This window comes from Microcaecilia unicolor, chromosome 6 (assembly GCF_901765095.1).
Source record: "Microcaecilia unicolor chromosome 6, aMicUni1.1, whole genome shotgun sequence".
NCBI classification, from domain to species: domain Eukaryota; kingdom Metazoa; phylum Chordata; class Amphibia; order Gymnophiona; family Siphonopidae; genus Microcaecilia; species Microcaecilia unicolor.
Window position 1 is genome coordinate 119,601,445 of NC_044036.1, and position 27,116 is coordinate 119,628,560.

The 27,116-nt window shown below is 42.2% G+C and overlaps 1 protein-coding gene and 1 long non-coding RNA gene across 9 annotated transcripts in view; both read right to left on the reverse strand.

Moving 5' to 3' along the window:
- Positions 1 to 246: 246 nt before the first annotated feature.
- LOC115472327 lies at positions 247 to 2,790 on the reverse strand. The gene is made up of 2 exons (XR_003942505.1): positions 1,031 to 2,790; positions 247 to 579 (listed from the first exon to the last, which is right to left on the reverse strand). It is a non-coding gene; the product is annotated as an uncharacterized LOC115472327 (long non-coding RNA).
- A 1,020-nt stretch (positions 2,791 to 3,810) lies between these two features.
- The window catches only part of LOC115471837 (dimethylaniline monooxygenase [N-oxide-forming] 5-like), a 92,236-nt gene continuing 68,930 nt past the window's right edge, over positions 3,811 to 27,116 (reverse strand). For all 8 annotated transcript variants that reach the window (XM_030205697.1, XM_030205696.1, XM_030205693.1 and 5 more), the window contains 4 exons: positions 25,008 to 25,207; positions 22,702 to 23,057; positions 14,444 to 14,516; positions 3,811 to 4,920 (listed from right to left, as the gene is read on the reverse strand). In XM_030205697.1, coding sequence (XP_030061557.1) covers positions 4,569 to 4,920; positions 14,444 to 14,516; positions 22,702 to 23,057; positions 25,008 to 25,207 — 981 coding nt within the window. In that variant the 3' untranslated portion in view covers positions 3,811 to 4,568. The remainder of the gene's footprint in view (positions 4,921 to 14,443; positions 14,517 to 22,701; positions 23,058 to 25,007; positions 25,208 to 27,116) is intronic.

Here is a 27,116-nt window from a genome sequence, read left to right on the forward strand (position 1 = left end):
GTGGCTGCTTTTCTCCCTCACATCTTACTTTATAGAATATGCCTAGGCATACTTTTTTCTGCACAGATTTTTTAGGCATGAAATATAGAATATTTTCCTTAGTGCCTAGATTTTGGGCACTAACTTTTATTGCCCTGCATAGAATTGTCTCCTATATTTCAAGGAACTGCACCCACTGAAAATAATGAGACAAAAATACATGATGACAGAATGATTTTACAGTTAAAGAACAATCTGTACCACATCTAATTGCTTATAAGACTTTTATTGTTAATAAACCACCAAAGCAACAGTGACTGAAGAGGAAGGCATTTCTTTGTACTTATTGGATGGCTGTAAGGGGAAAATTTGTTCATGCTAACTCTATCTTGTATTCATTATTGCTTATAGATCATCATCAGCATTGTGCAAGATCATTCATGAGTTCAAGGTCCCTATCCAGAAAGCGTACAATCGAAGCTGTGCAAAGTCTCTCTGAAAGTGATAGAGAGAGGGAATTCAGTGGGGATCCCAAGCTTTAGCTGCCGTGCTATAATGTGCTATCATATGAACAATTAAAATATGTGAAATGTTGCATAACTCATTGAAAGTCTGGCAAATGCAATCTTATTTCTGCTTGCAGATCTTTGCTAGGATTAGAATGTGGGAATCTAATCCCAAAGTGAAGCAGACAAATCAAGCTGTCCTAATGCTACTTAATCATGAAGTTAATACAGTCTACATGTTGGTTAATATTTTGGGTACAGACCCTACTAAGAAAATAAACTCTTTTATAAGGAAAAACTATTGTTCCTCTGTATAGCTCACTATGACTTGGAATAATCTCTTCCAGGACGCGGGCAAGTCTAGGGTTTTCGGGAGTAATATTAATTCGGAAACAGTCAATGTTTTGTTAAACACTGATCACCACTGGCTGAATTGTGGCCAGATGTTCAGTGTCAGGTTCTATCTGGGTACCAGTACTGTAAAATCTGGGCACAAGGCAGCCACCAGGTGTTACCACAGTATTTCTGATATTCAGTGATGATACCTGGGGGCCAATGCTGAGAACATAATGCCAGCATTAGGGCTGATTTGTGCTAGACTAGTGCCGGTGTTAAGCTGCATAGAATGCTCAGAGTGCTTTAGCGCAGGAAACAACGTGTGTGCCAAAGATGGCTGCAAATTGTATATAAATGTAGTTAAAAGGATGTAACTGAGGTAATTTGCTATGCCCTCCCAATGCTTAGAGAACAGTGCACAAACAAACCATGCTCTTACTTCTGGAAACCTACTGCCAGCTTGGAGCTGGCATGGGGGGGGGGGGGGGGGGGGTTGGGGGGGTTGATGAGAGGTCTTATGATTTTCTGTTTAAAATCTGCTGGTTTTGATTTGTATTGGAAGTGGAAGGAAATCCATGCAAGCCTCCAAGCGCCAGTACTGAGAAACAAATGTGTGCGTGTCCGAGCAAACCAGAAAGTGAAAGCACACATCAGCGCCTGTTTTCTGCACTTAAATATAAGCCTTTCAAGTGACAAAAAAATTGAAAAGCTTATATTTAAAGGTGCAGAAAAATTGAGACAATTGCGCTTCACTTCAGGTTTTGCCTGGGCATGCTCACAAGAGCTGAGCTTACCACAAAACTCCTGTGCACACGCACCAGGCATATCTCTCTTATTTTCGGTCTTACAGCGCACATATAATTTGAATGCCATTAGCTTTGAGCATTGGGGGGCTATTTTGTTGCACTGTTCCTGAAGTATGGGGCAAGCGCTGTTTAATATAGGGTCAGAGCTTTGAACATGGGGGCCTGGATAGCTGTCTGGGGTTAACTTAGGACAGCCTTTCTATTGTCTTTATTTAATCAGCGTTATCTGGGCACAGTTGATGAACCTCAACAGCGCCTGCGTAACTCCCAGGAAACAAAAAGCAGAGCAGACCTGGAGTCCAGAGAAACCTTTATTGAAATAGACCTGTCACTGGCTATTCATTAGAGAAAACTCTCTTATTAACTGGACAGACAGGACATCTTGCACATGGGTAGTAGCCTTTATTCAACATATCTTGTGATGTTGGTTTACTATCACAGGTAGATGATACAACCATCAAATAGCTAATTTGTACATGGTCAATTTTGAGAAGGTCTTTCTTACTGTACACCCCTTCAGTGGAAAATTACTTGTTTGGAAAAGGTACATTGATGGCATGTTTTTAACTTCAAAAGGAAGAGAGGAAGACCTAAAAGATTTTGTGAGTTGGATTAATGATCAAGACCAGAATTTAAAATGTAAAATGGACTACAGTAAAGAGAGCATTTCTTTTTTGGGACATCTTATTTTTAAGAAGAATGGGAATTTTTGTACAGATATCCTACAGAGGTCTATAGATTACTCCACTTTAACAGTTGTCATAGTAGATTTCTCAAAAAGAATCTACTGTAAGTCAATTTTTGAGAACGAAGAGATTGTGTTCAGAAAATCAAAATGAACAAAGAGCAGAAAACTTAGCATAGATATATGGAAAGAGGATATCAAGCCACATATGATGATAAATATTATAGAAGAGTCCAATCTAAGAACAGAGAAGAACTTTGGAGAACTACAGACAAGATGAAGAATGAGGACAAGATTGTTTATGCATTGGAATGTAACCACCTTTCACGTGATATTGTTAGAATCTTGATGAAACATTGGCATCTGGTACAAACAAGTGATGGTTTTTTCAAGCAAAGATTTGACGATTTTTTTTTTTTGTTACATTTGTACCCCGTGCTTTCCCACTCATGGCAGGCTCAATGCGGCAGGCAATGGAGGGTTAAGTGACTTGCCCAGAGTCACAAGGAGCTGGCTGTGCCGGGAATTGAACTCAGTTCCCCAGGACCAAAGACCACCACCCTAACCACTATACAAGATGTAAAAATTTAAAAGACATGGTTGTATCATCCACCTTTGACAGTAAACCAGCATCACAAGATGTGTTGAATAAAGGCCACTTACCCAGGTGGAAGATGTTCTATCTGTCCAGTTAATAAGAGAGTTTTCTCTATTGAACACCCAGTGATGGGTCTATTTCAATAAAGATTTCGCTGGACTCTGGGTATGCCCTGGTTTCTGTTTCTTGTTGCGTGCCAAGGACTTGAAGATCCTCTCTTGGTGCTGGATAACTCCCAAGTCCACCCAGACTGCCCAGCACTAACTGGTTAGCGCTGCAGTGGTCTTTCCAGATTTTCAGCAGCAGTATATGGTTACTTTCAATCCAGGTATGACCCGATAAGAAACTACTTAACTCTCCTACCCAGTTATGTGGCGCTGAATATCGAGCTGTTCTTTTTTTCCCCAAGTACAGGAGCTTTTCAGAAGCAGTTGTAACTGAAAGTGCTGACGTAAATGAGTATTTTATTGTTTCCCCAACTTCAACAGAGAGCCTTCTGCTTGTTCAATGCACCAAACTTAGCCAGCGATGCACTGAATATTGGCAGATAGCGGGATTTATTTATTTGGATTTATTTACCGCCTTTTTGAAGGAACTCACTCAAGGCAGTGTACAGTAAGAATAAATCAAAATATGAGCAACAATTACAGCAGTAAAAATAATGAAAATATGGCATAGTACACTACTTACAGTGTCAACACAATACATATAGAACATTTTAATTGACAGTGTAGTGTATAAGCAAAGATGGAACATATAGATAGGTAAGAGAGTATGAGGAGTTAGAAAGTAAGGTGACTAATTTAAAGAATGTACATGAGGTCAGAGAGATGGTTAACATATAGATAGGTAAGAGAGTAAGAGGAGTTAGAAAGTAAGGTGACTAATTTCTGTGTTTGTGCAGCGCTGCGTACACCTTGTAGCGCTATAGAAATGCTAAATAGTAGTAGTAGTAATTTAAAGAAAGGTGCACATGATATATGTGCATCATTTGATATAACCAGCTGTCCGCTAAATGACAATATTCAGGGGGAGATAACAGGCTATCTCCTGTTGAATATCACTGGATAGCCAGTTAAGTACCATTTAACCGTCCAGGTGCCGTTCCTGGTCAGTTAAATGGTTAAATTCTGGCCGGATTAGGTCTGCTCTCTCAGATATGCCTGGGGACTTGACTGCTGTTTCTCATGGCAATCACATCCCTTACTTCACAGTGAGGACTAAGCAGTTACTTTTTCAAACTATTTGGATTTTTTTTTTTTTACATGCAATACAGATGCATAGAGTACAGCATCCTCCATCTGCTGGAATTATAGCATATTCCTTTTTAGATAATTTAGATCCTGCTGTGATTGTCTCACCTTTCCACATACCTCATCCCACCCCCTCCAATGCACTGAACTGCCATAGTACTGGGATCTCTCAGTCACTGGTGAAAATGCAGATGTCAGGATTTCAGTATAGCACTAAAGAAGTATCCAGAAACTGCACCAAGCCAGTGAAACACTAAACATGAATAGGAAACGAGGAGGAAAGCTAGTTCTATTTCATGGGTAAGGAGAAGAAAAGGAAGGAGAACAATTGATGGTGAGAAGTTAAAAAAATGTAACTGATCTGTTAACATTTAGCTGTTTTAGATCTGTGAGACAGAAAATGAACTAGAAATGAAGAAAAACTGCAGCCAGGACAAGGAGGACAGCCGCTGCTTTAAGAAGTAATGGCATAGAGGAGGAATGGTCCATCATATTTTTATCCACTACTCGAGTTCTGGTGGGCTTGATAATCCGGTCTCTTTGGGTCAGGAGAGCTTGCCTGGCTCCTTTCCACACTCCTGGTCCGTTCAGGCGGTACTGGTAAGGTGTACATGGGCCAAAGAACACCTCTTTCGCTAGCTTTGGATCCTTAACCAGAAGAGGCAGCAAGTTGGGCTTCGCCCCTATCTGCATGGCAAGTTCATCCATGTATTGAATGTAGTCCACTTGTATAGTGTGACGTGGACTCTCCACATAACTGGGAAGAGGAAGAAAAACAGCAATTAGCACGTCCTTTATAAATGCACACTGGAGATCAGTAAGAAGAGTAGGTTCTCCTACTCCTAGGAGGACATTAGCATGGGGCAGTTTGCCAGTTCACTTTGGTTCTTCTATAGTTATAAAGAATAATACTTTAAAAAATAATAAATTCATCCATCTTTAGAGTACAGTGGTAAAATAAAATGAACTTTAAGTTCATATATACTCAAGCCTCCTATTTCTTCTATCAGACTAATGCCATTCTTCATTTAATTTCTGGACCTTGACCTGGCAAGCAGGGGAGTAGCCAGACCTCATGGTGGGAGGGCACATTTTGGTCTGCCACCCCCCCCCCCCCCACCAGCTGAAGCGTTGTCCAGCGCCGGTCTCCGGTGCCACTGCGTTGCCTGCCCTGTCTTCCCCTCATGTCCTATACGCTCCTTTTAGTGAAACTGAGCATCAACACTTCCTTTCTTCTGCTGATTATACCCCTCTCTATGCAGCCTAGCATCCTGCTGGCCACGGCCATCATCTTGTTACATTGTTTCTTCACCTTCATATCCTCCAACACCAACACCTCAAACAAGAGATACCAGTTAGGAGGGGAGTAATTAAATTTTAATTGCCAGATCCTCGACCATTCTTCTAACGTTTGGAGATCCCTTCTCATCATTTCTACTCCTTCCAGGGTATCCACTCTATTGGCTATTTCCGTGTCATCCACAAAAAGGCAAACCTTTCCTTCCAACCCTTCAGCAATATCTCCCAAAATTATATTAAACAGAATAGGCCCCAACACCGACCCCTGAGGAACTCCACTGCTCACCTTCCTTTCCTCCGAGCGGATTCCATTTACCACCACTCTCTGCCACCTGTCGGTCAACCATCCTATCTAGTTCACCACTTTCAGTCTTAAGTTCAATCCTTTCAGCTTATTCACGAGTCTTCTGTGGGGGACCGCATGAAAAGCTTTGCTGAAATCAAAGTAGATTACATCTAGCGCACGTCCTTCATCCAGTTCTTTGGTCACCCAGCCAAAGAAGTCAATAAGATTCATTTGGCAGGATTTGCCTCGGGTCCTGTAACCCATTGAGGGGCATTTTCAAAAGTTTTAATGAGGACGTCCTCGCAAAACATCCCCATCCAGGGGCGGGGAAACCCATATTTTTGAAACAAGATGGACATCCATCTTTTGTTTCGTTAATATGGTCAGGGATGCCCAAATCCTAAAATTTGGTCGTCCCTAGAGATGGTCGTCCCTGATTTTCGGCGATGATGGAAACCAAGGACACCCATCTCAGAAACGACCAAATGCAAGCTATTTGGTCATGGGAGGAGCTAGCATCTGTAGTGCACTGGTCCCCCTGACGTGTCAGGACACCAACCGGGCACCCTAGGGGGCACTGCAGTGGACTTCATAAATTGCTCCCAGGTATATATCTCCATAACCTTGTGTGCTGAGCCCCCCAACCCCCCCCTAAAACCCACTACCCACAACTGTACACCACTACCATAGCCCTTACGAGTGAAGGGGGGCACCTAGATGTGGGTACAGTGGGTTTCTGGTGGGTTTTGGAGGGCTCGCTGTTTCTTCCACAAACATAACAGGTGGGGGGGATGGGCCTGGATCCGCCTGCCTGAAGTGCACTGCATCCACTAAAACTGCTCTAGGGACCTGCATACTGCTGTGATGGAGCCGAGTTTGACAGCTGAGGCTGGCAATCAATATTTTGAAAGGTATTTTTTGAGGGTGGGAGGGGGTTATTGACCACTGGGGAAGTAAGGGGAGATCATCCACTATTCTCTCTGGTGGTCATCTGGTCATTTCGGGCACCTTTTTGTGCCTTGGTCGTAAGGAAAATACGACCAGGTAAAGTCATCCAAGTGTTCGTCAGGGACGTCCTTGTTTCTTTTGATTATGGGTCGAGGATGTCCTAGTGTTAGGCATGCCCAACTCCAGCCCTCGCTACGCCCAGTGACGATCCTAGGTCGGCTGCCTCCTGGGGTGGATCGCCAATGCGCACCCCCCCCCCCCTCCCCGGCGCATCAAACCCACCCCAGGTGCATTCTTAGCTGCTGGGAGCAGCTGCGCGGCTCTTGGCTCCGCTGGCGCCTTGCTCCCTCTGCCCCAGAACAGGAAGTAACCTGTTCCGGGGCAGAGGGAGCAGGGAACCAGCGGAGCAGAGAGGTGCGCGGCTGCCCGCTGCATCCCTCCAGCAGCGTGCACCCGGAGTGGACCGCCCCGCCATTGCTACGCCTCAGATACGCCTCCTTGAAGTTTGGCCATCCCTGCAACGGAAAGCAGTTGGGGACGTCCAAAATCGGATTTCCATTATAGCGATTTGGACAACCCTGTGAGAAGGACATCCATCTTCCGATTTATGTCGAAAGATGGGTGTCCTCCTCTTTCGAAAATTAGCCCAATTGGCTTCTAGAAAGTTAACTATCCTTTCTTTCAGCAGTGACTCCATTATTTTTCCTACCACCGATGTGAGACTTACCGGTCCGTAGTTTCCCACTTCTTTCCCCGTCTCCACTTTTGTGGAGAGGGACCACATCCGCTTGACTCCAATCTCGCGGTACCTCTTCCGTCTCTAAAGATCTATTAAATAAATCTTTAAGAGGTCCCGCCAGGACCTCTCTGAGCTCCCTCAGTATCCTGGGATGTATCCCATCCAGCCCCATAGCTTTGTCCACCTTCAGATTCTCAAGCTGTTTATAAACTCTTTTCTGTAAACTGTGCACAATCCCATCAAATAATTCCACCTTCCAAAACCTTGGTATGTGTAATGTCTTTAATTGATCCTTTTTTCTAAGCTAAGTAAAAAAGTTTTCTAAAAACACTCTGCTTGTTATAATAAAAAAAAATAGTCAAGAGTGAAACCTATGATGATTAAGGTGAGCCATTGGATTGGTTATCCCATGTGTGAAACGAGTCACCACTGAGGTTTCTGCAGATAATAAATGCATAAATTAATCAGTGTTTGAACTGTTCTTAAGTATATGTGTGCACACTCAAACTTTAATAGAATTACCTGTGCTATAATTACTCATCAAGTTTTGAGTTGGGATATTGTATATATCTGCTTATATTTACTGCAGAACACATAACTGGGAACACACCTCCTTTTAGGTGACCCAATGTCATGTGATGAGAGCCTTTTCTATAACAACATCTGGGTGCCCTGATTCTGTGACAGAATCCTAGTGTAACCCAGCGCGCCATACATTCACATGCCCGCAGTTATACCAGCCATACACTGGCGTAACTATGTGGTGAGCGCTCACCTAGCATACAGTATTCCGTAAGCGCCATGTGAATCCCTCCTGCATTTATGTGAAGATGAAAGGGGACAGAACCTGAGGAAATGCTCCATCACAGAAAGGGTGGTGAATTCGTAGAACAGCCTCCCAGTGGAAGTGGTGAAGATGAAAACATTATCTGTTTTGGGACAAGTACATAAGATCTGTAAGGGAGTGATAGGGAGACTAGATGGCATGGATGGGAAGACTGGATAGGTCATATGCCCCCTGATATTCAAATGCATTTAACTGGCCAGGTTTAGCACCTGGCAGCTTAAATGCCCCATAACTGGCTACCCGTGAATCTTCAGCAGGACATAGCCAGCCATAACCTGCTGAAAATTGCTGGTTAGTGGCCAGTGGATAGCTGATTACATCACACAATATAACCAGCTGTCCACTGATTTTCAGCGTGAGTTTGGCAGCCATATTTGGCTACGTGAATACCTGGATTATGTTTGGCCGATTCAAACTTAACCAGCCAGCGCTGAATATTGGTTCAGCTAGTTAAGTTTTAACTGGCCAAAAATAAACTGGATATTCAATACCAGTCACCAAAAATGGTACGGCATTGAATGTCCAGATTTGGTGCCAACTGCAGGAGTTAGCTGACAATTAGACAAAGTGCCTCATGAAAGACTCCAGAGGAAACAGGAGAGTCATGGGATAGGAGGTAGTGTCCTATTATGGATTAAAAACTGGTTAAAAGATAGAAAACAGAGTAGGGTTAAATGTTCAGTATTTTCAGTACTCTCAATGATGAAGGGTAGATAGTGGGGTTCCCCAGGGTCTGTGCTAGGACTGTTGCTTTTAAACATATTTATAAATAGTAACATAGTAGATGACAGCAGAAAAAGACCTGCACGGTCCATCCAGTCTGCCCAACAAGACAACATATGTGTAAACCTTACCTTGATTTGTACCTGCCTTATTCAGGGCACAGACCGTACAAGTCTGTGCAGCAGTACTTCCCGCCTCCCAACCACCAGTCCCACCTCCCATCACTGGCTTTGGCACAGACCGTATAAGTCTGCTCTCCACTATCCTCGCCTCCCAACCACCAACCCCTCTTCCCCCCACCTGCTCCGCCACCCAATTTTGGCTAGGCTTCGGAGGATCCATTCCTTCTGCACAGGATTCCTTTATGCATATCCCACGCATGTTTGAATTCCGTTACCGTTTTCATCTCCACCACCTCCCGCGGGAAGGCATTCCAAGCATCCACCACCCTCTCCGTGAAAAAATACTTCCTGACATCCTTCCTGAGGCTGCCCCCCTTCAACCTCATTTCATGTCCTCTCGTTCTACCGCCTTCCCATTTCCGGAAAAGATTTGTTTGCAGATTAATACCTTTCAAATATTTGAACGTCTGTATCATATCACCCCTGTTCCTCCTTTCCTCCAGGGTATACATGTTCAGGTCAGCAAGTCTCTCCTCATACGTCTTGGAACGCAAATCCCGTACCATTCTCGTAGCTTTTCTTTGCACCGCTTCCATTTTTTTAACACCCTTCACAAGAGATGGGAGTAACTAGTGAGGTAATTAAATTTGCTAATGACACAAAGTTGTTAAATTGCTAGAGAATTATGCAAAATTATAAGAGGACCTTACAAGACTGGGCATCCAAATGGCAGATAGCGTTTAATGTTAGCAAGTGCAAAATGATGCATGTGTGAAAGAGGAACCTGAACTATAGCTACATAATGCAAGGTTCCACATTAGGAGTCACCGACCAAGAAAGGGATCTAGGCGTCATCGTTGATGATACATTGAAATCCTCTGTTCAGTGTGCATATGCGGCAGCTAAGAAAGTAAATAGGATGTTAGGTATTATTAGAAAAGGAATGGAAAACAAAATTAAGATGTTATTATGCCTTTGAATTGCTCCATGGTACGACCAGACCTCGAATATTGTGTGCAGTTCTGGTCACCGCGTCTCAAAAAAGATATAGTGGAATTAGAAAAGGTACAGAGAAGGGTGATAAAAATGATAAAGGGGATGGGACAACTTCCCTGTGAGAAAAGGCTAAAGCAGCTAGGGCTCTTCAGCTTGGAGAAGAGATGACTGAGGGGAGGTATGATAGAAGTCAGTAAAATAATGAGTAGAATGGAACCGGTAGAAGTGAATCACTTGTTTACTCTTTCCAAAAATACTAGGACTAGGGGCCACTCAAAGCTACAAAGTAGTAAATTTAAAATAAATCCGAGAAAATATTTCTTCACTTAACATGTAATTAAACTCTGGAACTGGTTGCCAGAGAATGTAGTAAAAGCAGTTAGCTTAGTCGGGTTTAAAAATTGGTGAAAAGCAGCAAACTCTTATTGCTTGGAGACTCCATTATCAGAGGCATTAACTTAGAATACAGTTCAAGGGTTTCAACCTACTGAAATGATGTACCGACCAAATACTGAAAGTGATCCAAGAAGAGAGTGAGGCTTCAAATACTGGTGTTGTAATTCACCTGGGGACAAATGACCTGGCCAACAATAGCAAGTTTACAGCACAGAGAGCATTCCAGAAGCTTGGGGAGGGAGTGAAATCTTTGGTTCAGACTGTGGCGTTTTCTAAAGTAATTCCCACGTGGGGAAATGGAAAGGAAAGACTACGCAAAACAGTGGAGTTCAATAACTGGCTTGAGTCTTGGTGTAAAGAAGAAGGTTTTAGATACATAGGAGCGTGGGGTAATATGTGGAAAAATAACAGGCTATACTGTAATGATGGGCTACATCTTCTGTGATGGGAAAAAGGATCCTTGGGGAGAAATTCAGACAGTATGTTTCTAGACATTTAAACTAGAAGGTGGGGGTGACTAAAGGAAACAAGGGAATTCGTAAAGCCACCCCCAGAATAAACGATGGCAGAGGGAAAGGTCATCTAAATATAGAAAACCACCTAAACTCACTATGCAGATGGAAAGCAATGAGCACAAATGCTCATAGTCTAGGTAAAGAGGTTCAAGACTTGCAAGCCCTAATGTTTGAAGAAAACTTGGATATTGTTGCTATTACAGAGACGTGGTTCATTGACTCCCATGAATGGGATGTGACTATACCGGGCTATAATCTTTTTATAAAGGATAGAGAGGGCCGAAGGGGTGGAAGAGTGGTGCTGTATGTGAGAGACTATCAGAGCCGCTGAAATGTGGGGGGACTTGGGGAAAAGAAGCAGCTTTATGATTCGTCCTGGAAAGAGAAGAGGGAACCTGTATCCACATGGGGGTTATCTACAGACCTCCGGAACAAATGGAGAAGCTAGACAAGGATCTGATAGAGGATATTCAAAAGATTGGTATGAAAGGGGAGGTGCTACTATTGAGAGATTTCAACTTGTCTGATGTGGATTGGAATGTCCCATCTGCAGAATTGGAAAGAAGTAGGGAGATTGTGGACGCCTGTCAAAGTGCCTTGCTCAGACAAATGTTGACGGAGCCCACGAGGGAAGGGTCGATGCTGGATCTAGTGCTCACAAATGCAGGGAAGTGTTTCTAATATCCAGGTGGGTGCCCACCTATGTAATAGTGATCATCACACGATATGGTTTGATATAAGGACGATGACGGAGTGTGGATGCACAAAACTCAAAGTACTGGATTCCAGACATACTGATTCTGATAAAATGGGGGAATACCTGAAAAAGGAGCTGGATTTGGGCGTCCCTGACCGTATTGTAGAAACAAAAGATGGACGTCCATCTTGTTTCCAAAATATGGGTTTTCCCGCCCCTGGATGGGGACGTTTTGCAAGGACGTCCTCATCAAAACTTGGACGTCCCTTTCGAAAATGCCCCTCAATGGGTTACAGGACCTGAGGCAAATCCTGCCAAATGAATCTTATTGACTTCTTTGACTGGGTGACCAAAGAACTGGATGAAGGACGTGCACTAGATGTAATCTACTTGGATTTCAGCAAAGCCTTTCATACGGTCCCCCACAGAAAACTCATGAATAAGCTGAAAAGGTTGAACTTAGGACTGAAAGTGGTGAACTGGATAGGATGGTTAACCGACAGGTGGCAGAGAGTGGTGGTAAATGGAATCCGCTCAGAGGAAAGGAAGGTGAGCAGTGGAGTTCCTCAGGGGTCGGTGTTGGGGCCTATTCTGTTTAATATAATTTTGGAAGATATTGCTGAAGGGTTGGATGGAAAGGTTTGCCTTTTTGTGGATGACACGGAAATAGCCAATAGAGTGGATACCCTGAAAGGAGTAGAAACGATGAGAAGGGATCTCCAAACGTTAGAAGAATGGTCGAGGGTCTGGGAATTAAAATTTAATTACTCCCCTCCTATCACAAACCAACATACATACACCCCCTTTATATCTGAACAAAGCTTAATTCTGCTTACATAATCTTTAAAAATGAATGAATCACATCATGCTGTGAAACGTCATCAGCATATGATGATATTTATGCTAAATTGTCCATTCATAACATACAGGTGAGGAGGAGCTGAGGAACATTTGGGGATATGTTTAATGTCACATGGACTGAGTGAAGCACTTCTGCAATGATTGAGCACTTATACAACAGGAGCAAATTGTGCCATTTCATTGAGGATTAAAGGTTTTCACAACTGTCTTTTTTTAAACGAAATTGTGGAACCGGGTTACAAGAGGAGAATCTGATTAGCGTGCAATTGAGATCAAAGGCGCACATTTTGATCAAGGACAAATAAACTCACCTGTATGTTATGAATGGACAATTTAGCTTAAATATCATCATATGCTGATGAAGTTTCACAGCACAATGTGATTCATTCATTAAAAAGGTTATGTAAGCAGAAATGAGCTTTGTTCAGACATAAAGGGGGTGTATGTATGTTGGTTTGTGTTTTGATGCAATAAATAGAACTTGGAGTGGAGGAGTGGCCTAGTGGTTAGGGTGGTGGACTTTGATCCTGGGGAACTGAGTTCGATTCCCACTTCAGGCACAGGCAGCTCCTTATGACTCTGGGCAAGTCACTTAACCCTCCATTGCCCCAGGTACAAATAAGTACCTGTATACAATATGTAAGCCACATTGAGCCTGCCATGAGTGGGAAAGCATAGGGTACAAATGTAACAAAAAAAAAACTTGTTGGTCTGGAGCACATTAAGTAAGTGATTTATACAGGAGTGCTCTGGTTTCTATTAGTATATCCCCTTTTATTTAAATTGTTAAAATTTAATGCCAAGAAGTGTAGAGTAATCCACTTGTGGTGCAGAAACCCAAAAGAGAGATACTGGATAGGAGGGGAGAGATTAGTAAGCTCGACTCAGGAGAGAGACCTTGGGGTGTTGGTGTCTGAGGATCTAAAGGTGAAGAAGCAATGCAAGAAGACGACGGCCATGGCCAGAAGAATGCTAGGCTGCATAGAGAGGAGTATAACCAGCAGAAGAAAGGAGGTTTTGATGCCCCTCTACAAGTCATTGGAGTATTGTGTTCAGTTTTGGAGGCTGTATCTTGCTAAAGATAAAAAAAGACTGGAAGCGGTGCAAGGAAAAGCTACAAAAATGGTTGCAAACCGTACGAGAGACTTGCTGACCTGAACATGTACACCTTGGAGGAAAGGAGAAACAGGGGTGACATGGTACAGACGTTCAAATATTTGAAAATTGTTAATCCACAAACAAACTTTTTCCGGAGACGGGAAGGCGGTAGAACTAGAGGACAAGAATAGAGGTTGAAGGGGGGGGGGGGGGGGGGAAGACTCTGGAGTAATGTCAGGAAGTATTTTTTCACAGGGTGGTGAATATGTGGAATGCCCTCCCACGGGAGGTGGTGGAGATGAAAACGGTAATGGAATTCAAATATGCATGGGATAAACACAAAGGAATCCTGTTTAGAAGGAATGGATCCACGGAATCTTAGCAGAGATTAGGTGGTGACACCGGTAATTGGGAAGCAAAACTGGTGTTGGGCAGACTTCTATGGTCTACGCCCTGATCGTGACTGAATAGATATGGATGGGCTGGAGTGTAAATTTTAAGGGGTTTCGACGTTAGCTTCAGAACTTAGTACAAGAACAGTACTGGGTAGACTTCTACGGTCTGTGCCCTGAGAATGGCAAGGACAAATCAAACTTGGGTATAAAGTATCACATACCGTGTAAAATGAGTTTATCTTGTTGGGCAGACTGGACGGACCATACAGGTCTTTATCTGCCATCATTTACTATGTTACTTATAGTCTATCTTACAGTACTACCTTCAACGTGTTATGCAGAATGTAAATATTTATACCGTTTCTCCATTTCTTCTTTCGTCATGGCAATATCAGCCTTCATGTCACACATTGAGGGCAACTTGATCACACCTAGAAATTAAAATTGAAAATAGAAGGTTAAAACCAGGATTTTACTGTGTGAAGAACATTTGAACATAAAAGTATATCTGGTTTCCTTGACATGACTCTGTTGGGGGGGGGGAGGTAATGAGATTTTTAGCAGGCAGTCTGGAAAGGTCTCCTAATAAACCCTCATATATTAGTAAATACTAGGTCAGAAGAAACTAACACTTCTGCAAGAGAATTCTTCACCCATGGCTCTGCCTGAATGGACTGAACTTGGTTAAGGGCAAGAGATCACTGTAGGACGACTTTGGTATCAAAAGCAGAGAACTGTTACATCCTCAGGTTCCTCTAAGCTATGTGGGAAATAAACCATCCCATAGTTCAAATATGGGGAACCAGGGTCTTTGATATAGTAATCTTCACCCCCCTTTCTTACCCCTCATTTTATTGTACCAAAAGTTTAGAGCTTCTAATCCTACCTATTTGTGGTTTGGAATTTTAGTTTATTTTTGAGGTAATTAGGTGCTTCCTAAAGTATATCTGTAATGTTGTATTCACATCACATTTTTTGTGGCTTTTTAGTGACCCAAAGCACAATTTTGTAGTGCCAACCTTTCTCCCATGCCCAGCAACAGCATCAGTCCCCCTTCTCCAAACCTTAGCAATAGCCTTCTCCAAGCCCCCCCCCCCCCCCTCTTCCATCCCCATGAACAGCATCAGCTACTATTTGGATTTCTGCCAGGTACTTGTGACTTGGATTGGCTACTGTTGGAAACAGGATACTGGGCTAGATGGTCCATTGGTCTGACCTAGTATGGTTATTCTTATGTTCTTCCCTTGGCTCAGATTCAGCCCCTATTACCTGGCACACAGTGGTTGGTAAAACATTCAACATAAGGGGATCCTACTCATACTCTTCCTCAAATATAGAATATATTATTCAATGCAGAAAATGTGGAAAAACAGCTTGATTAAATATAAAATTATAAAAAATGTAGCAAAAACATTCAAACACAAAGGGATCCCACCCATGCTAATCCTCAAATGTATTATATATCATTCAATGCAGAAGATGCTATGTTGGAGAGACAGGCCAGATGTTGAAGCAAGAATCAATTCACACAGATATACGATCAGATGTCACAAGCAAACCAAGGCAACATCTGTGGGGGTGCACTTTTTGGGACCAAAGCACTGCATCAATGACCTTATGACAAGAATTATGAGAGAACATTTTGAAACAATCTGGAATGCATAAATGCAAGAACATAAGAATAGCCATACTGGGTCAGATTAATGGTCCATCTAGCCCAGTATCCTGTTTCCAAAAGAGGCCAATCCAGGTCACTAGTACCTGGCAGAAACCCAAATAGTGGCAACATTCCATGCTACCAATCCCAGGGCTAGCAGTAATGTCCCCATATCTGTCTTAATTGCAGATTATAAACTTTTTTTCCTCCAGGAACTTGTCTAAACCTTTTTGAAACCCACATATGCTAACCGCTGTTAGTACGATCCTCCAACAGAGTTCCAGAGCCCAACCACTCGTTGCGTAAAAAAATATGTCCTCCTATTTGTTTTAAAACCTTGTAACTTCATTCCGTGTCCCCTAGTTTTTGTACTTTTTGAAAGAATAAAAAAATCGATTCACTTTTACCCATTCTACACCACTCAGGATGTTGTATACCTCAATCATATCTTCCCTCAGCACATCTTTCGCCTTTCCTATTACGAGAGTTCCATCACCTTTATCATTTTGGTCGCTCTTCTTTGAACCTTTTCTAATTCCACTATATATTTTTTAAGGTACATAAGTACATAAGTAGTGCCATACTGGGAAAGACCAAAGGTCCATCTAGCCCAGCATCCTGTCACCGACAGTGGCCAATCCAGGTCAAGGGCACCTGGCATGCTCCCCAAACGTAAAAACATTCCAGACAAGTTATACCTAAAAATGAGGAATTTTTCCAGTCCATTTAATAGCGGTCTATGGACTTGTCCTTTAGGAATCTATCTAACCCCTTTTTAAACTCCGTCAAGCTAACCGCCCGTACCACGTTCTCCGGCAATGAATTCCAGAGTCTAATTACACGTTGGGTGAAGAAAAATTTTCTCCGATTCGTTTTAAATTTACCACACTGTAGCTTCAACTCATGCCCTCTAGTCCTAGTATTTTTGGATAGCGTGAACAGTCGCTTCACATCCACCCGATCCATTCCACTCAAGGCAAGGTATTTGAGGTTAAACTAAAAGGGGAGGTGTGACCTTCAGGTTAAAGCACCATGACATCCAGGGGTTCCAGTTCAAATCCCACTGCTATTTCTTGTGATCCTGGGCAAGCCATTTAAATCTGCATTGCTTCAAGTACAAAATTAGACCGCAAGTATAGAAATACCAGGCTATTGTACCCGAATATAACTCATCTTGAGTTACTACTGGGGGAAAAAAAAGTGTGAGCTAAATCCAAATTATAAATAAAGTCCCATATTTATAATATGAATTTTCTATCATAAACCATAAAATTCTACTGTGTTGTCACTTTCTGATTACCCATTTCCCCACTCTATTCTGCCTTCCTCCTCCCATCCTGAAGTTTCTCCTAGAAACTGCCATTGGAATGCTTTTAATTTTCACTTATACACTCTGATATTTTTATTATTATTATTGTTTATTTATTTTAATTTAGCTCACACTTCTTTCAGTAGTAGCTCAAGGTGAGTTACATTCAAGTACACTAGGTATTTACTGTCCCCTGAGGGTTTGCAATGTAACTTGTACCTGAGGCAATGGAGGGTAAGTGACTTGCCCAAGATCACAAAGAGCAGCAACAGAATTGGCTCATAGTGTCCTGATTTGCGATTTTGGCTTGCGAAAGCTAGTAAAAAAGGGGGCTCATTCTATAAGGTAGGTGCTAATATTTACCTATTCTGCCTTCCTCCTCCCATCCTGAAGTTTCTCCTAGAAACTGCCATTGGAATGCTTTTAATTTTCACTAATATTTACCTATTCTGCCTTCCTCCTCCCATCCTGAAGTTTCTCCTAGAAACTGCCATTGGAATGCTTTTAATTTTCACTTATACACTCTGATATTTTTATTATTATTATTGTTTATTTATTTTAATTTAGCTCACACTTCTTTCAGTAGTAGCTCAAGGTGAGTTACATTCAAGTACACTAGGTATTTACTGTCCCCTGAGGGTTTGCAATGTAACTTGTACCTGAGGCAATGGAGGGTAAGTGACTTGCCCAAGATCACAAAGAGCAGCAACAGAATTGGCTCATAGTGTCCTGATTTGCGATTTTGGCTTGCGAAAGCTAGTAAAAAAGGGGGCTCATTCTATAAGGTAGGTGCTAATATTTACCTGTATGATACATGCATAAATGATTAGAGTGCTGTTATGTAGATCTGAGTTACTACTGGGGGAAAAAAAAGTGTGAGCTAAATCCAAATTATAAATAAAGTCCCATATTTATAATATGAATTTTCTATCATAAACCATAAAATTCTACTGTGTTGTCACTTTCTGATTACCCATTTCCCCACTCTATTCTGCCTTCCTCCTCCCATCCTGAAGTTTCTCCTAGAAACTGCCATTGGAATGCTTTTAATTTTCACTTATACACTCTGATATTTTTATTATTATTATTGTTTATTTATTTTAATTTAGCTCACACTTCTTTCAGTAGTAGCTCAAGGTGAGTTACATTCAAGTACACTAGGTATTTACTGTCCCCTGAGGGTTTGCAATGTAACTTGTACCTGAGGCAATGGAGGGTAAGTGACTTGCCCAAGATCACAAAGAGCAGCAACAGAATTGGCTCATAGTGTCCTGATTTGCGATTTTGGCTTGCGAAAGCTAGTAAAAAAGGGGGCTCATTCTATAAGGTAGGTGCTAATATTTACCTATTCTGCCTTCCTCCTCCCATCCTGAAGTTTCTCCTAGAAACTGCCATTGGAATGCTTTTAATTTTCACTAATATTTACCTATTCTGCCTTCCTCCTCCCATCCTGAAGTTTCTCCTAGAAACTGCCATTGGAATGCTTTTAATTTTCACTTATACACTCTGATATTTTTATTATTATTATTGTTTATTTATTTTAATTTAGCTCACACTTCTTTCAGTAGTAGCTCAAGGTGAGTTACATTCAAGTACACTAGGTATTTACTGTCCCCTGAGGGTTTGCAATGTAACTTGTACCTGAGGCAATGGAGGGTAAGTGACTTGCCCAAGATCACAAAGAGCAGCAACAGAATTGGCTCATAGTGTCCTGATTTGCGATTTTGGCTTGCGAAAGCTAGTAAAAAGGGGGCTCATTCTATAAGGTAGGTGCTAATATTTACCTGTATGATACATGCATAAATGATTAGAGTGCTGTTATGTAGATCTGCATGTATACACACATAAAAGTAAAATATGTGCATAAACACTATTCTATAAATACGTGACTATTTCCGATAACGTGGATTTGCAAGATAAACACACACGCGTGGAGCACATATTTACATATGAAACTTATAGAATACTTAGGGCCTTGTTTACTAAGCAGTGCTATGGGCACATTAGCGTTTTTAGCAATGTAATAATTAGCACGTGCTAAATGCTAAGTTGCCTGTAGGAACATATGGGCGATTCTAGCTTTCAGCGCATGCTAATTTTAGCACGTGCTAAAAATGCTAGCATGGCTTAGTAAACAGGGTCTATGAGTTATACATATGTATGACAGTTAGGAGCCCTTTAACTAAGCCGTGATAGGCACTAGCATGTGCCAAAAGCACTGCTATGGGACATGTAGAGGCGTTCCGTGGTAGTGTGCTGTTCAGCATGTGCCCAAAAAGGTTTGGGGTTTTTTTCTGCATGGGAGGCATATCAATGGCAGAAATCAGGCATGCCCTGTGCTAATCGGGTAGTGTGGGCACAAAATAGGTGTTGGTAAGGCCTTCCGTGGAAATTGCCACTCGCTAATTGGGGAAATTAGCATGCGGCCATGACAGAAAAGATACAAATGAAGCCATTTTAGCACTACACAATTGTGTTTTAGGTCATTGACTAAACTTCACCTAAAAAGCCACAAAAACAAAACAATTGTTGCGATGTGAATACACCATTAAAGAAATATTTCTCTGGTCCTAGGAAGTACCTAATTGCCTCAAAAATAAACTCCTAAAATTCCAAACCATAAATAGGTAGGATTAGAAGCCTTTTACACCCATAAATGGCTAGAATGATAGCTCTTACGCATGTATCTGTACGCTTGTTTGCAAAAGTGCCAGCAGGATGCCTGAACATAGCAACATAGTAGATGGCGGCAGATAAAGACCTGTAAGGTCCATCCAGTCTGCCCGAGAAGATAAAATCATTACATAAGATATGAACGCTATTCTGTAACGGCACAGAACTTGTATACATCAAAATGCAAGGGGCGTTGTATAGCACAGATGGGCTTCCAGCTACACATGTAACTTACAGAATGCAGTACGATACTTGTGGCCCTGCCACATTTACACAACCACAATTATATCAGGCCTATGGCTAGTTTAACAGCGTTGCATGTTAGGTGCGCCAATACCATCTCATATGCTAGTATCCATAACCTAAGTTCCATTATAGAATTGGTTCCTACCACACTTTCTTGGGGTGCCTCAATGGAAGCGTCCAGGTGTAGAATTGCTCCCTATCCCCTCTATATCTTGGCACCCACATTTATTTGTTTACAAGATTTACTACTATATCGCATGGGATTGTAATAAGTGCACACTTGAGTTATAGAATACAAGCCGTTAAGCCCATTAAAACAGGCAAAAGAAGCACCATCAAGAAAGCAGTCGGAGTCCTGCCGGGTGCAGCTGAGCCCCCGCCCAGGAAAGTCGCAGAGGGAAGTGCCGGCTACCAGCCTGGCCTGAGGTCACAGCAGCAGCGCCGGCTACAGCTGATTGGACCTGTCTGACTGTGCCTCGGAGCCGTTGTCCGACGATCCCCGCCCAGTGCTCGCCAGTCATCCGCAGCTGTGTTCCTGCCTGTAACATCAGGAGAGGTGTGACATGCTGCGCTGTTCTGCGCATGCGCGGCACGTGGGTCACTCTTCATTTATATAGTAGGACTAGCTTACATGCATGACCATTACAGTTACATACCTAAATGCTAGCTGGGTGGTAGCAGTGTTCTATAACTTTAGCATAGAACTCACTTAGGACATATATGCAAAAGGACATGCACAGGGGAGGTGCATGAGCAGGGCATGGGCGTATCCAACATTTACAGGCATAATTTACAGAATACTTAAGTGCTTAAGTTTGTGTATTTACACCTGCTATTGTAATGGTGTAAGTGGGCACAAATCAGGCACATAGGGGCCTACAGGAGGTAGCCCGGCTAACTCCTGCGGTCGGCAGCGAGATCAGATATTCAATGCCAGGCTGTTTCCAGTGACCGGCATGGAATATCCGCTTTATTTATGTCAGTTTAAACTTAACCGACCAAGTCAATATTCAGCACTGGCCAGTTAAGTTTAAACCAGCCAAAGATAGGCCTGCTATTTTGGCAGCCTGATTTGGCCACCCAACTAAGCCAGCAATGCGCTGAATATTAGCGGATTGTTGGTTATACTGCATAATATAACCAGTTAGCCACTAACCATTGGATTCTATATAGCGCGACTTAAGTTGCAAGTGTGCAAATCCAGTCATATTCTGGATTTGCGCATGCAACTTAGTTAACAAGCCAATCAGTGCTGATAATTGCCACTTAACAAGCAAGTGATACAAATTGGCATTAATTAGAATTTACGCGAACTGTAGCATATTCTGTAATGTGATGCACATAAATTCTAAGTCACGTAGTTGAAAAGGGGGAGCGGCCATGGACGTGGAGCGGGCAGGTTGTGTCTAAAATCTATGTGCGAGGTTATAGAATACACCTGGTTCATGCTTTATTTAGGCATCAGCATTTACTCCCAAGTTTTACCTGGCGTAACTGTCCGTGACCAAATTTAGTCACACAGATGTATTCTATACACCGTGCAGAAATGTAAGTTTATTCTATAAAGTATATGGAGTTTCATTTCGGCACTGATTTTATAGGCACAATATATAGAATCTAGTCCTAAGCGCTGACCAGGAATATTCAAGCAGGAGATAGCCGGTTAATATTTGCAGATAGCCAGTTAAGTGCTATTTAACCAGCCAAGAGCCATTCCAGGTCAGTTAAGTAGCCCTGAACATTGGGGAGATAGATGCCAACTTAAACCAATATTCTATAACGGACTCTGAGCACCCACATTCCATTCTAGAATTACCACTCAGCATAGTGTACCTAGGCACCAAATTTTTGGCACCCAGTTATAGGATTGCCAATTAAAAGGTATCACCCTACATTTCATTGTTTCTATTTATTAAACTTTAAAGTAGACTAACATGACAACTTCACACTATATAGAGTATGGACATTCTTTTGTTTGACATGAAAAAATCTTTATGAAATTTGTAGTTATATTTCTTTTTTTTTAATGAAATAAAAAAGAATGAGCAAAATTATATTTGTTTTCATTTCCTTTTATTTTAAATAGCATAGGGCTATTAAAAAATTCAAAACACTGGACTCTTTTTGGTCAGCTGGTGCCATTTTGTGTGTGGTGATATTCAAACTGACTCCAGCCTCTGGCTGGCCAGCACTACTTGCTTCCCCAATATTTATCTCTTAATTTTTCAGCTTGATATTCTGCATTTCCCAAAGTTTGAGGTGGGTACAAAAATGTGTTTACTAAACTGCGCTTGAGGGTGCCGTGTAGCAATGCCAACATAGCCCATTCAAAGTGAATGGGCTGTGTCGGCATTAGTGCACCGCCAGCCGCTAGCATATGGGGGGGGGGGGGGGGTAAGCCTACTGTCTGACAGAAGGGGAAGAGGTTGAGGGAGAAGGCAGGGCTAGGACAAAATGTGAAAGCGGGCTTGGGAGAGTTATTTTGTTTGTCTTCATGGTTAGAGCAGTAGACCTGACTTTTCTTTTTGTTCAGTTTGTCCTGTTTTTCTTTCCTTTTGAAAAATTAAATTACATTTCTTCTTTGCATATTAAATAAATGAAAAACAAACAAACATCAAACCACTCCTATTATACCAAAACCTAAGCATTTCTGTAAACCAACTCAGTCAAACTTATCAGAATTTTTTTTTTTCTGGCTTCAAAAGGTGCCTGTAGTCTTCTGCAGTCTTACCTTTAAGAACTCGAGCAGCCCAGCGAGACTGAAGTTCAGATATGGGCATGATGGCACCAACAGGCTGGATAAGACCAATGAAAGCCACCGTCACCTTTTCCAGGTCAGCAGGGAAGACAAATTTATACAGGGGGATCTTATTGTTGTGAACTGTTAAGGAAGGGTCATCAAAGAACGGAAAAGAGAAGCTGTATCCTGTGGCAAAGAAGACAGCATCAATGTTCTCCTCCATGGTTCCATCTTCGAAGACGGCTGCAGTTTCAGTAAACATCTTCACATTTGGTTTTATCAGGATTTTACCAGCTATGATACGGTTTGGCAGGTCATCATTGATTGTTGGGTGCTGGCTAATAATTCTGTATTGTAAAGAAAATCATTTTTATAATACTGTGGTTCAAGAGGTACTTCAATGCATGTGGTATCTTATTTATTTACTTTGGCCTTGCTACACAATTTATATATCTCCAGAAATTAACACAAGAATCCTCGCAAAAGTTTATTAGACAAATCAACTGCATGGTTAAATAATGATTTACCAGTGCAAATTGACCTGTCTAAAAATTGCATTCTGAAATTGTAAGTCCATTTGGACAGGGAAATAATTATTTGCATACTCGAACCTATAATTCACCTTCACCTAGGGTTACCATATGGCTCCAGAAAAAAAGATGATAGATTAAGCCAGTCCGGATTTTACTTCCATTGCTTTCAATGGAAGTAAAATCCGGACTGGCCCAATCTATCCTCCTTTTTCTTGAGCCCACGTCATACTCAGACCCTCCAAGCATGAGAGGCCACCTCTAGGAATAGGAAAGCATTCCACTCCATTAATATGCAAGTTGTGTGCAATGCCCAGGTTCAACCTATGATGCCTACATACTACAGCACCCTGGAATCTTCGGCAGGTTTGACTGAAGGGAGATCACCGATGGATGGCTCCTAGGTAAGTGCAACAGGGATCTGCCAAACCCATAGCCCCTCCACCCACTAACCCTCAGCACTGTCGTCCTCCAAGTGTCTCCAACAACCCACAATTCCCACCCCACCTGCACAAGGTACCCAGAACAGACAATACACACCCATGGCTCTCATTCTGTTTTCCCCCAAAGGTGACAGAGGCTACCCATAGCAGATCTGGCTCATGAACCCGCTAGTGCACCCCCAAACAGGGGTGAAGGAGGAATACAACAGCAGACATTGGACCACATATGGCATCAGAGCACTTCAGCCAGCTCAAAAACTGGTTCCAATGTCTAGATCGTTCTGGAGGGGAGCTCCTGTACAACCCCAAAAAGGTAGCCAAGATCTTTATGGCTTGCTGCATGCTGCATAGCCTGGCCTTGTGCAGAGGACAGGCCTTCCCAGAGAAGCTACTTCTACAGCAACCAGAGCAGTATGCCCAAGACCAAGATGATAAGGAAACCCCCCCCCCCCCCCCCATCCCCAGAACACAGCAGAGTGCCTACCAGCTGGGTGTCCGAGCCAGGCAAAGACTTATCGAGAAACTTTTAGTGACAGTAAGTGAACAGCATTTATTTGAGTGACACACCAGTAACACACCACCACCATCACCCACTCTGTGCATATTCCCCTCCCCCACCCCATCACACTCCTTCCCTCCACCCTCCACCCCTTCCCTCATTCCTAGCACACCAACACCCCATCCCACACCCAAGCATGTTCCACCCCAGCAATTGCCTACTTCCCCTTCCCTCGCTGGCTCTTACCCCTCCCACTCTTTTCCCGAGCAGCTGATAGTAGTCCAGTTCTTGGTACTCTTAAAAAAGAGGGCACATTATTGACAAGAAAAAAAACTGAAATTTGGGTGGGGGGTTTCTTGTTTTAGGTTTAAAATGACATAGGAAATGTTGACATGTCCAGTGTAATTTCAGATGAATGCACATCCCTAGCAACGAGTCCATGAACAGATTTCACCCTAGCTAACAGTTTCAGCAAGGTTATTATCCTCATTTCAAAGTTCTGCACTCTTGCTGCCACCATCCTTTGTCCCGATTTTTAATCGAAGTGTGAGCATATTTTTATCCTGGGTAACAGGATCAGGTTGCATTTCGATTTTTCTATTACTACCATACTTCTATTTATAGTGGTCACCTTCCTGAGATTTGGTCTACATCTGATATAATAAGGGCTCCAGTGAAGGTATTCAGTGAGACATGGGCAAAGAAATTTGCTCTCTCTCTCCAGCCTGTGAACAATCCCAGGATCTATTTATTTCTTTGTTCTAGCTTACTCTTTCCTACATACACAATCATTGAAAAATTGCATGTCAGTACACTGGAACTCACCTATGGCAGGGCTTTAAACCATAGTTGTCATGGTTAAACCGTGCATTCATTTTATTCTCTGCCCAGCTGTTCAGCATAGATACAGGCAAGAGCTGTTTGATTAGCTGTTTGAACCGACTAAACAGTACCACATCAAGAGGGAAGCCCTCGTCAGAAACACGATTCACGATCCAGGCACCCCGCCTAGTACTAAGAAAGACCTGCAAAAAATATATAAATATTAAATTCGTGTGACATCCCCAAACTTAACACTTCTGATGCCTGATAGGTCTATGGGTACTAGCAAGGATTTAATCCAAATCCTAAATTGCTGGTAAGATCACAATTCCATTCCAGTCGCTAGCTCATCAAAAAGATTCTAAGCAGTTTATAGAAAGGGGGGGATAGGGGGAATTACACAGCAAGTACAATTATCTAAAAGAAAAATTAAACATAAAATATTAATTTGAAAACAAATATGTTTTAAGTACTCGTCGAAAAACTAAGGTGTCCTTTTACTAAGGTGCGCTGAAAAATGGCTTGTGGTAGTGTAGGAATGGGTTTGGGGCGCGCACCGATCCATTTTTCAGCACGCCTGTAAAAAAGCCCTTTTATGGGGGGGGTCTGCAACCTTACCATCAGCCATTGACCTAGCAGTAAACGCTCACATGGTAACCGGGCGGCAATGACCTACACGCACCAAATGCCACTTGGCGCGTGTCCGAAAGGTGCGGCCGAAAATAAAAATGGATTTTTCAGCTGTACGTATTGGATGTGTGCCAACAATGAAATTACCGCATGAGCCACACGGTAGCCGGGCGGTAACTCCATTTTGGCGCATGTTGGGCCCCTAAATAAGATGGTAGTTCTCTTCTACATCTTGGGAGCGAATTCCAGACCTTGGCTGCCTGAAAAGGGAAAGAAAGCTCTATCTAACTTATTTAAAGAAGGAAAACCAAGCTTCAATTTATACAGTTCTCACACGGTAAAATGATTAGAATGAATATTGAATATCTTAATGTCTTCAGCATTTAGTCCATAGAAGGATTTAAATATCAAACAGATCTTGAATACAATATGGGAGTGAACTGGAAGCCAATGTAGTCCGCCTAGAATTAGAAAGATAAATGCTATTAAATAAATAAATAAAAGTATGGAATTTAAAAAAAGGAGTAGCTCTTTCATATTTACCTTTACAAAAAAAATGAGTCCAGCTACAGTGTTCTGCAAATATTGTAGCTTTAGTTGTAGTTTCAAAGGTAATGAATAATACAAGGAGTTACACTAATCCAACAATGGAAGAAGCATAGCTTGAGAAATAACCCTGAAACTATCTTTGCTTAAAGATGACCTAATAGGCCGTAGTTGACGTAATTTAAAGAAAAATTCTTTAGTCATTGTGGGGCCCTTTTACTAAGGCACGCTGAAAAATGACCTGCGGTAGTGTACACGTGTTTTGGGTGCGCAGAATCATTTTTCAGCGCACCTGTAAAAAAATGCCTTTTAAAAATTTTTGCAGAAAATTGCCGCGTGTCCATTTTGGGGTTGAGACCTTACTGCCGGCCATTGACCTAGCGATAAGGTCTCACACACTAACCAGGCACTAATGATTTATGCGCGTAAAATGCTGATTACTGCCCGGGTGCCAGAAAACAAAAATATATTTCCGGAACGTGTAGTGCACATGCGTCAAAAATGAAATTACCGCAAGGGCCACATAGTAGCCGGGCAGTAACTCAAAACTGACGAGCGTTGGGCGCACATAGGCGCCTATGCGGCTTAGTAAAAGGGCCTCTCTATCTGAGAATGATAGGAGTTTTCTTTGACTCTAAATTATCATAATACTTTAGGGGCTCTAAATTTTAGAAAGGATTTTTAATGAGTAAATGCCTCTTATTAAATTATCTGCTCCATAAAAGTACATGAAATGACAAGTAGGCCTGTACTTTTATGCGACCTAGGCATAAGCTTGAGAGCATAGTTTGGGAAAAGCACAGAGTTGCAATTTACATGTATCGTTTATAAAATGCACGCATATGCATGTATTTCAAACATGACATTTACACCTAACTCCAGAGCAGGTGGTCTCATTTTACCCTCAATTTCTGCAGGTTTTGGGGGAACCTCATT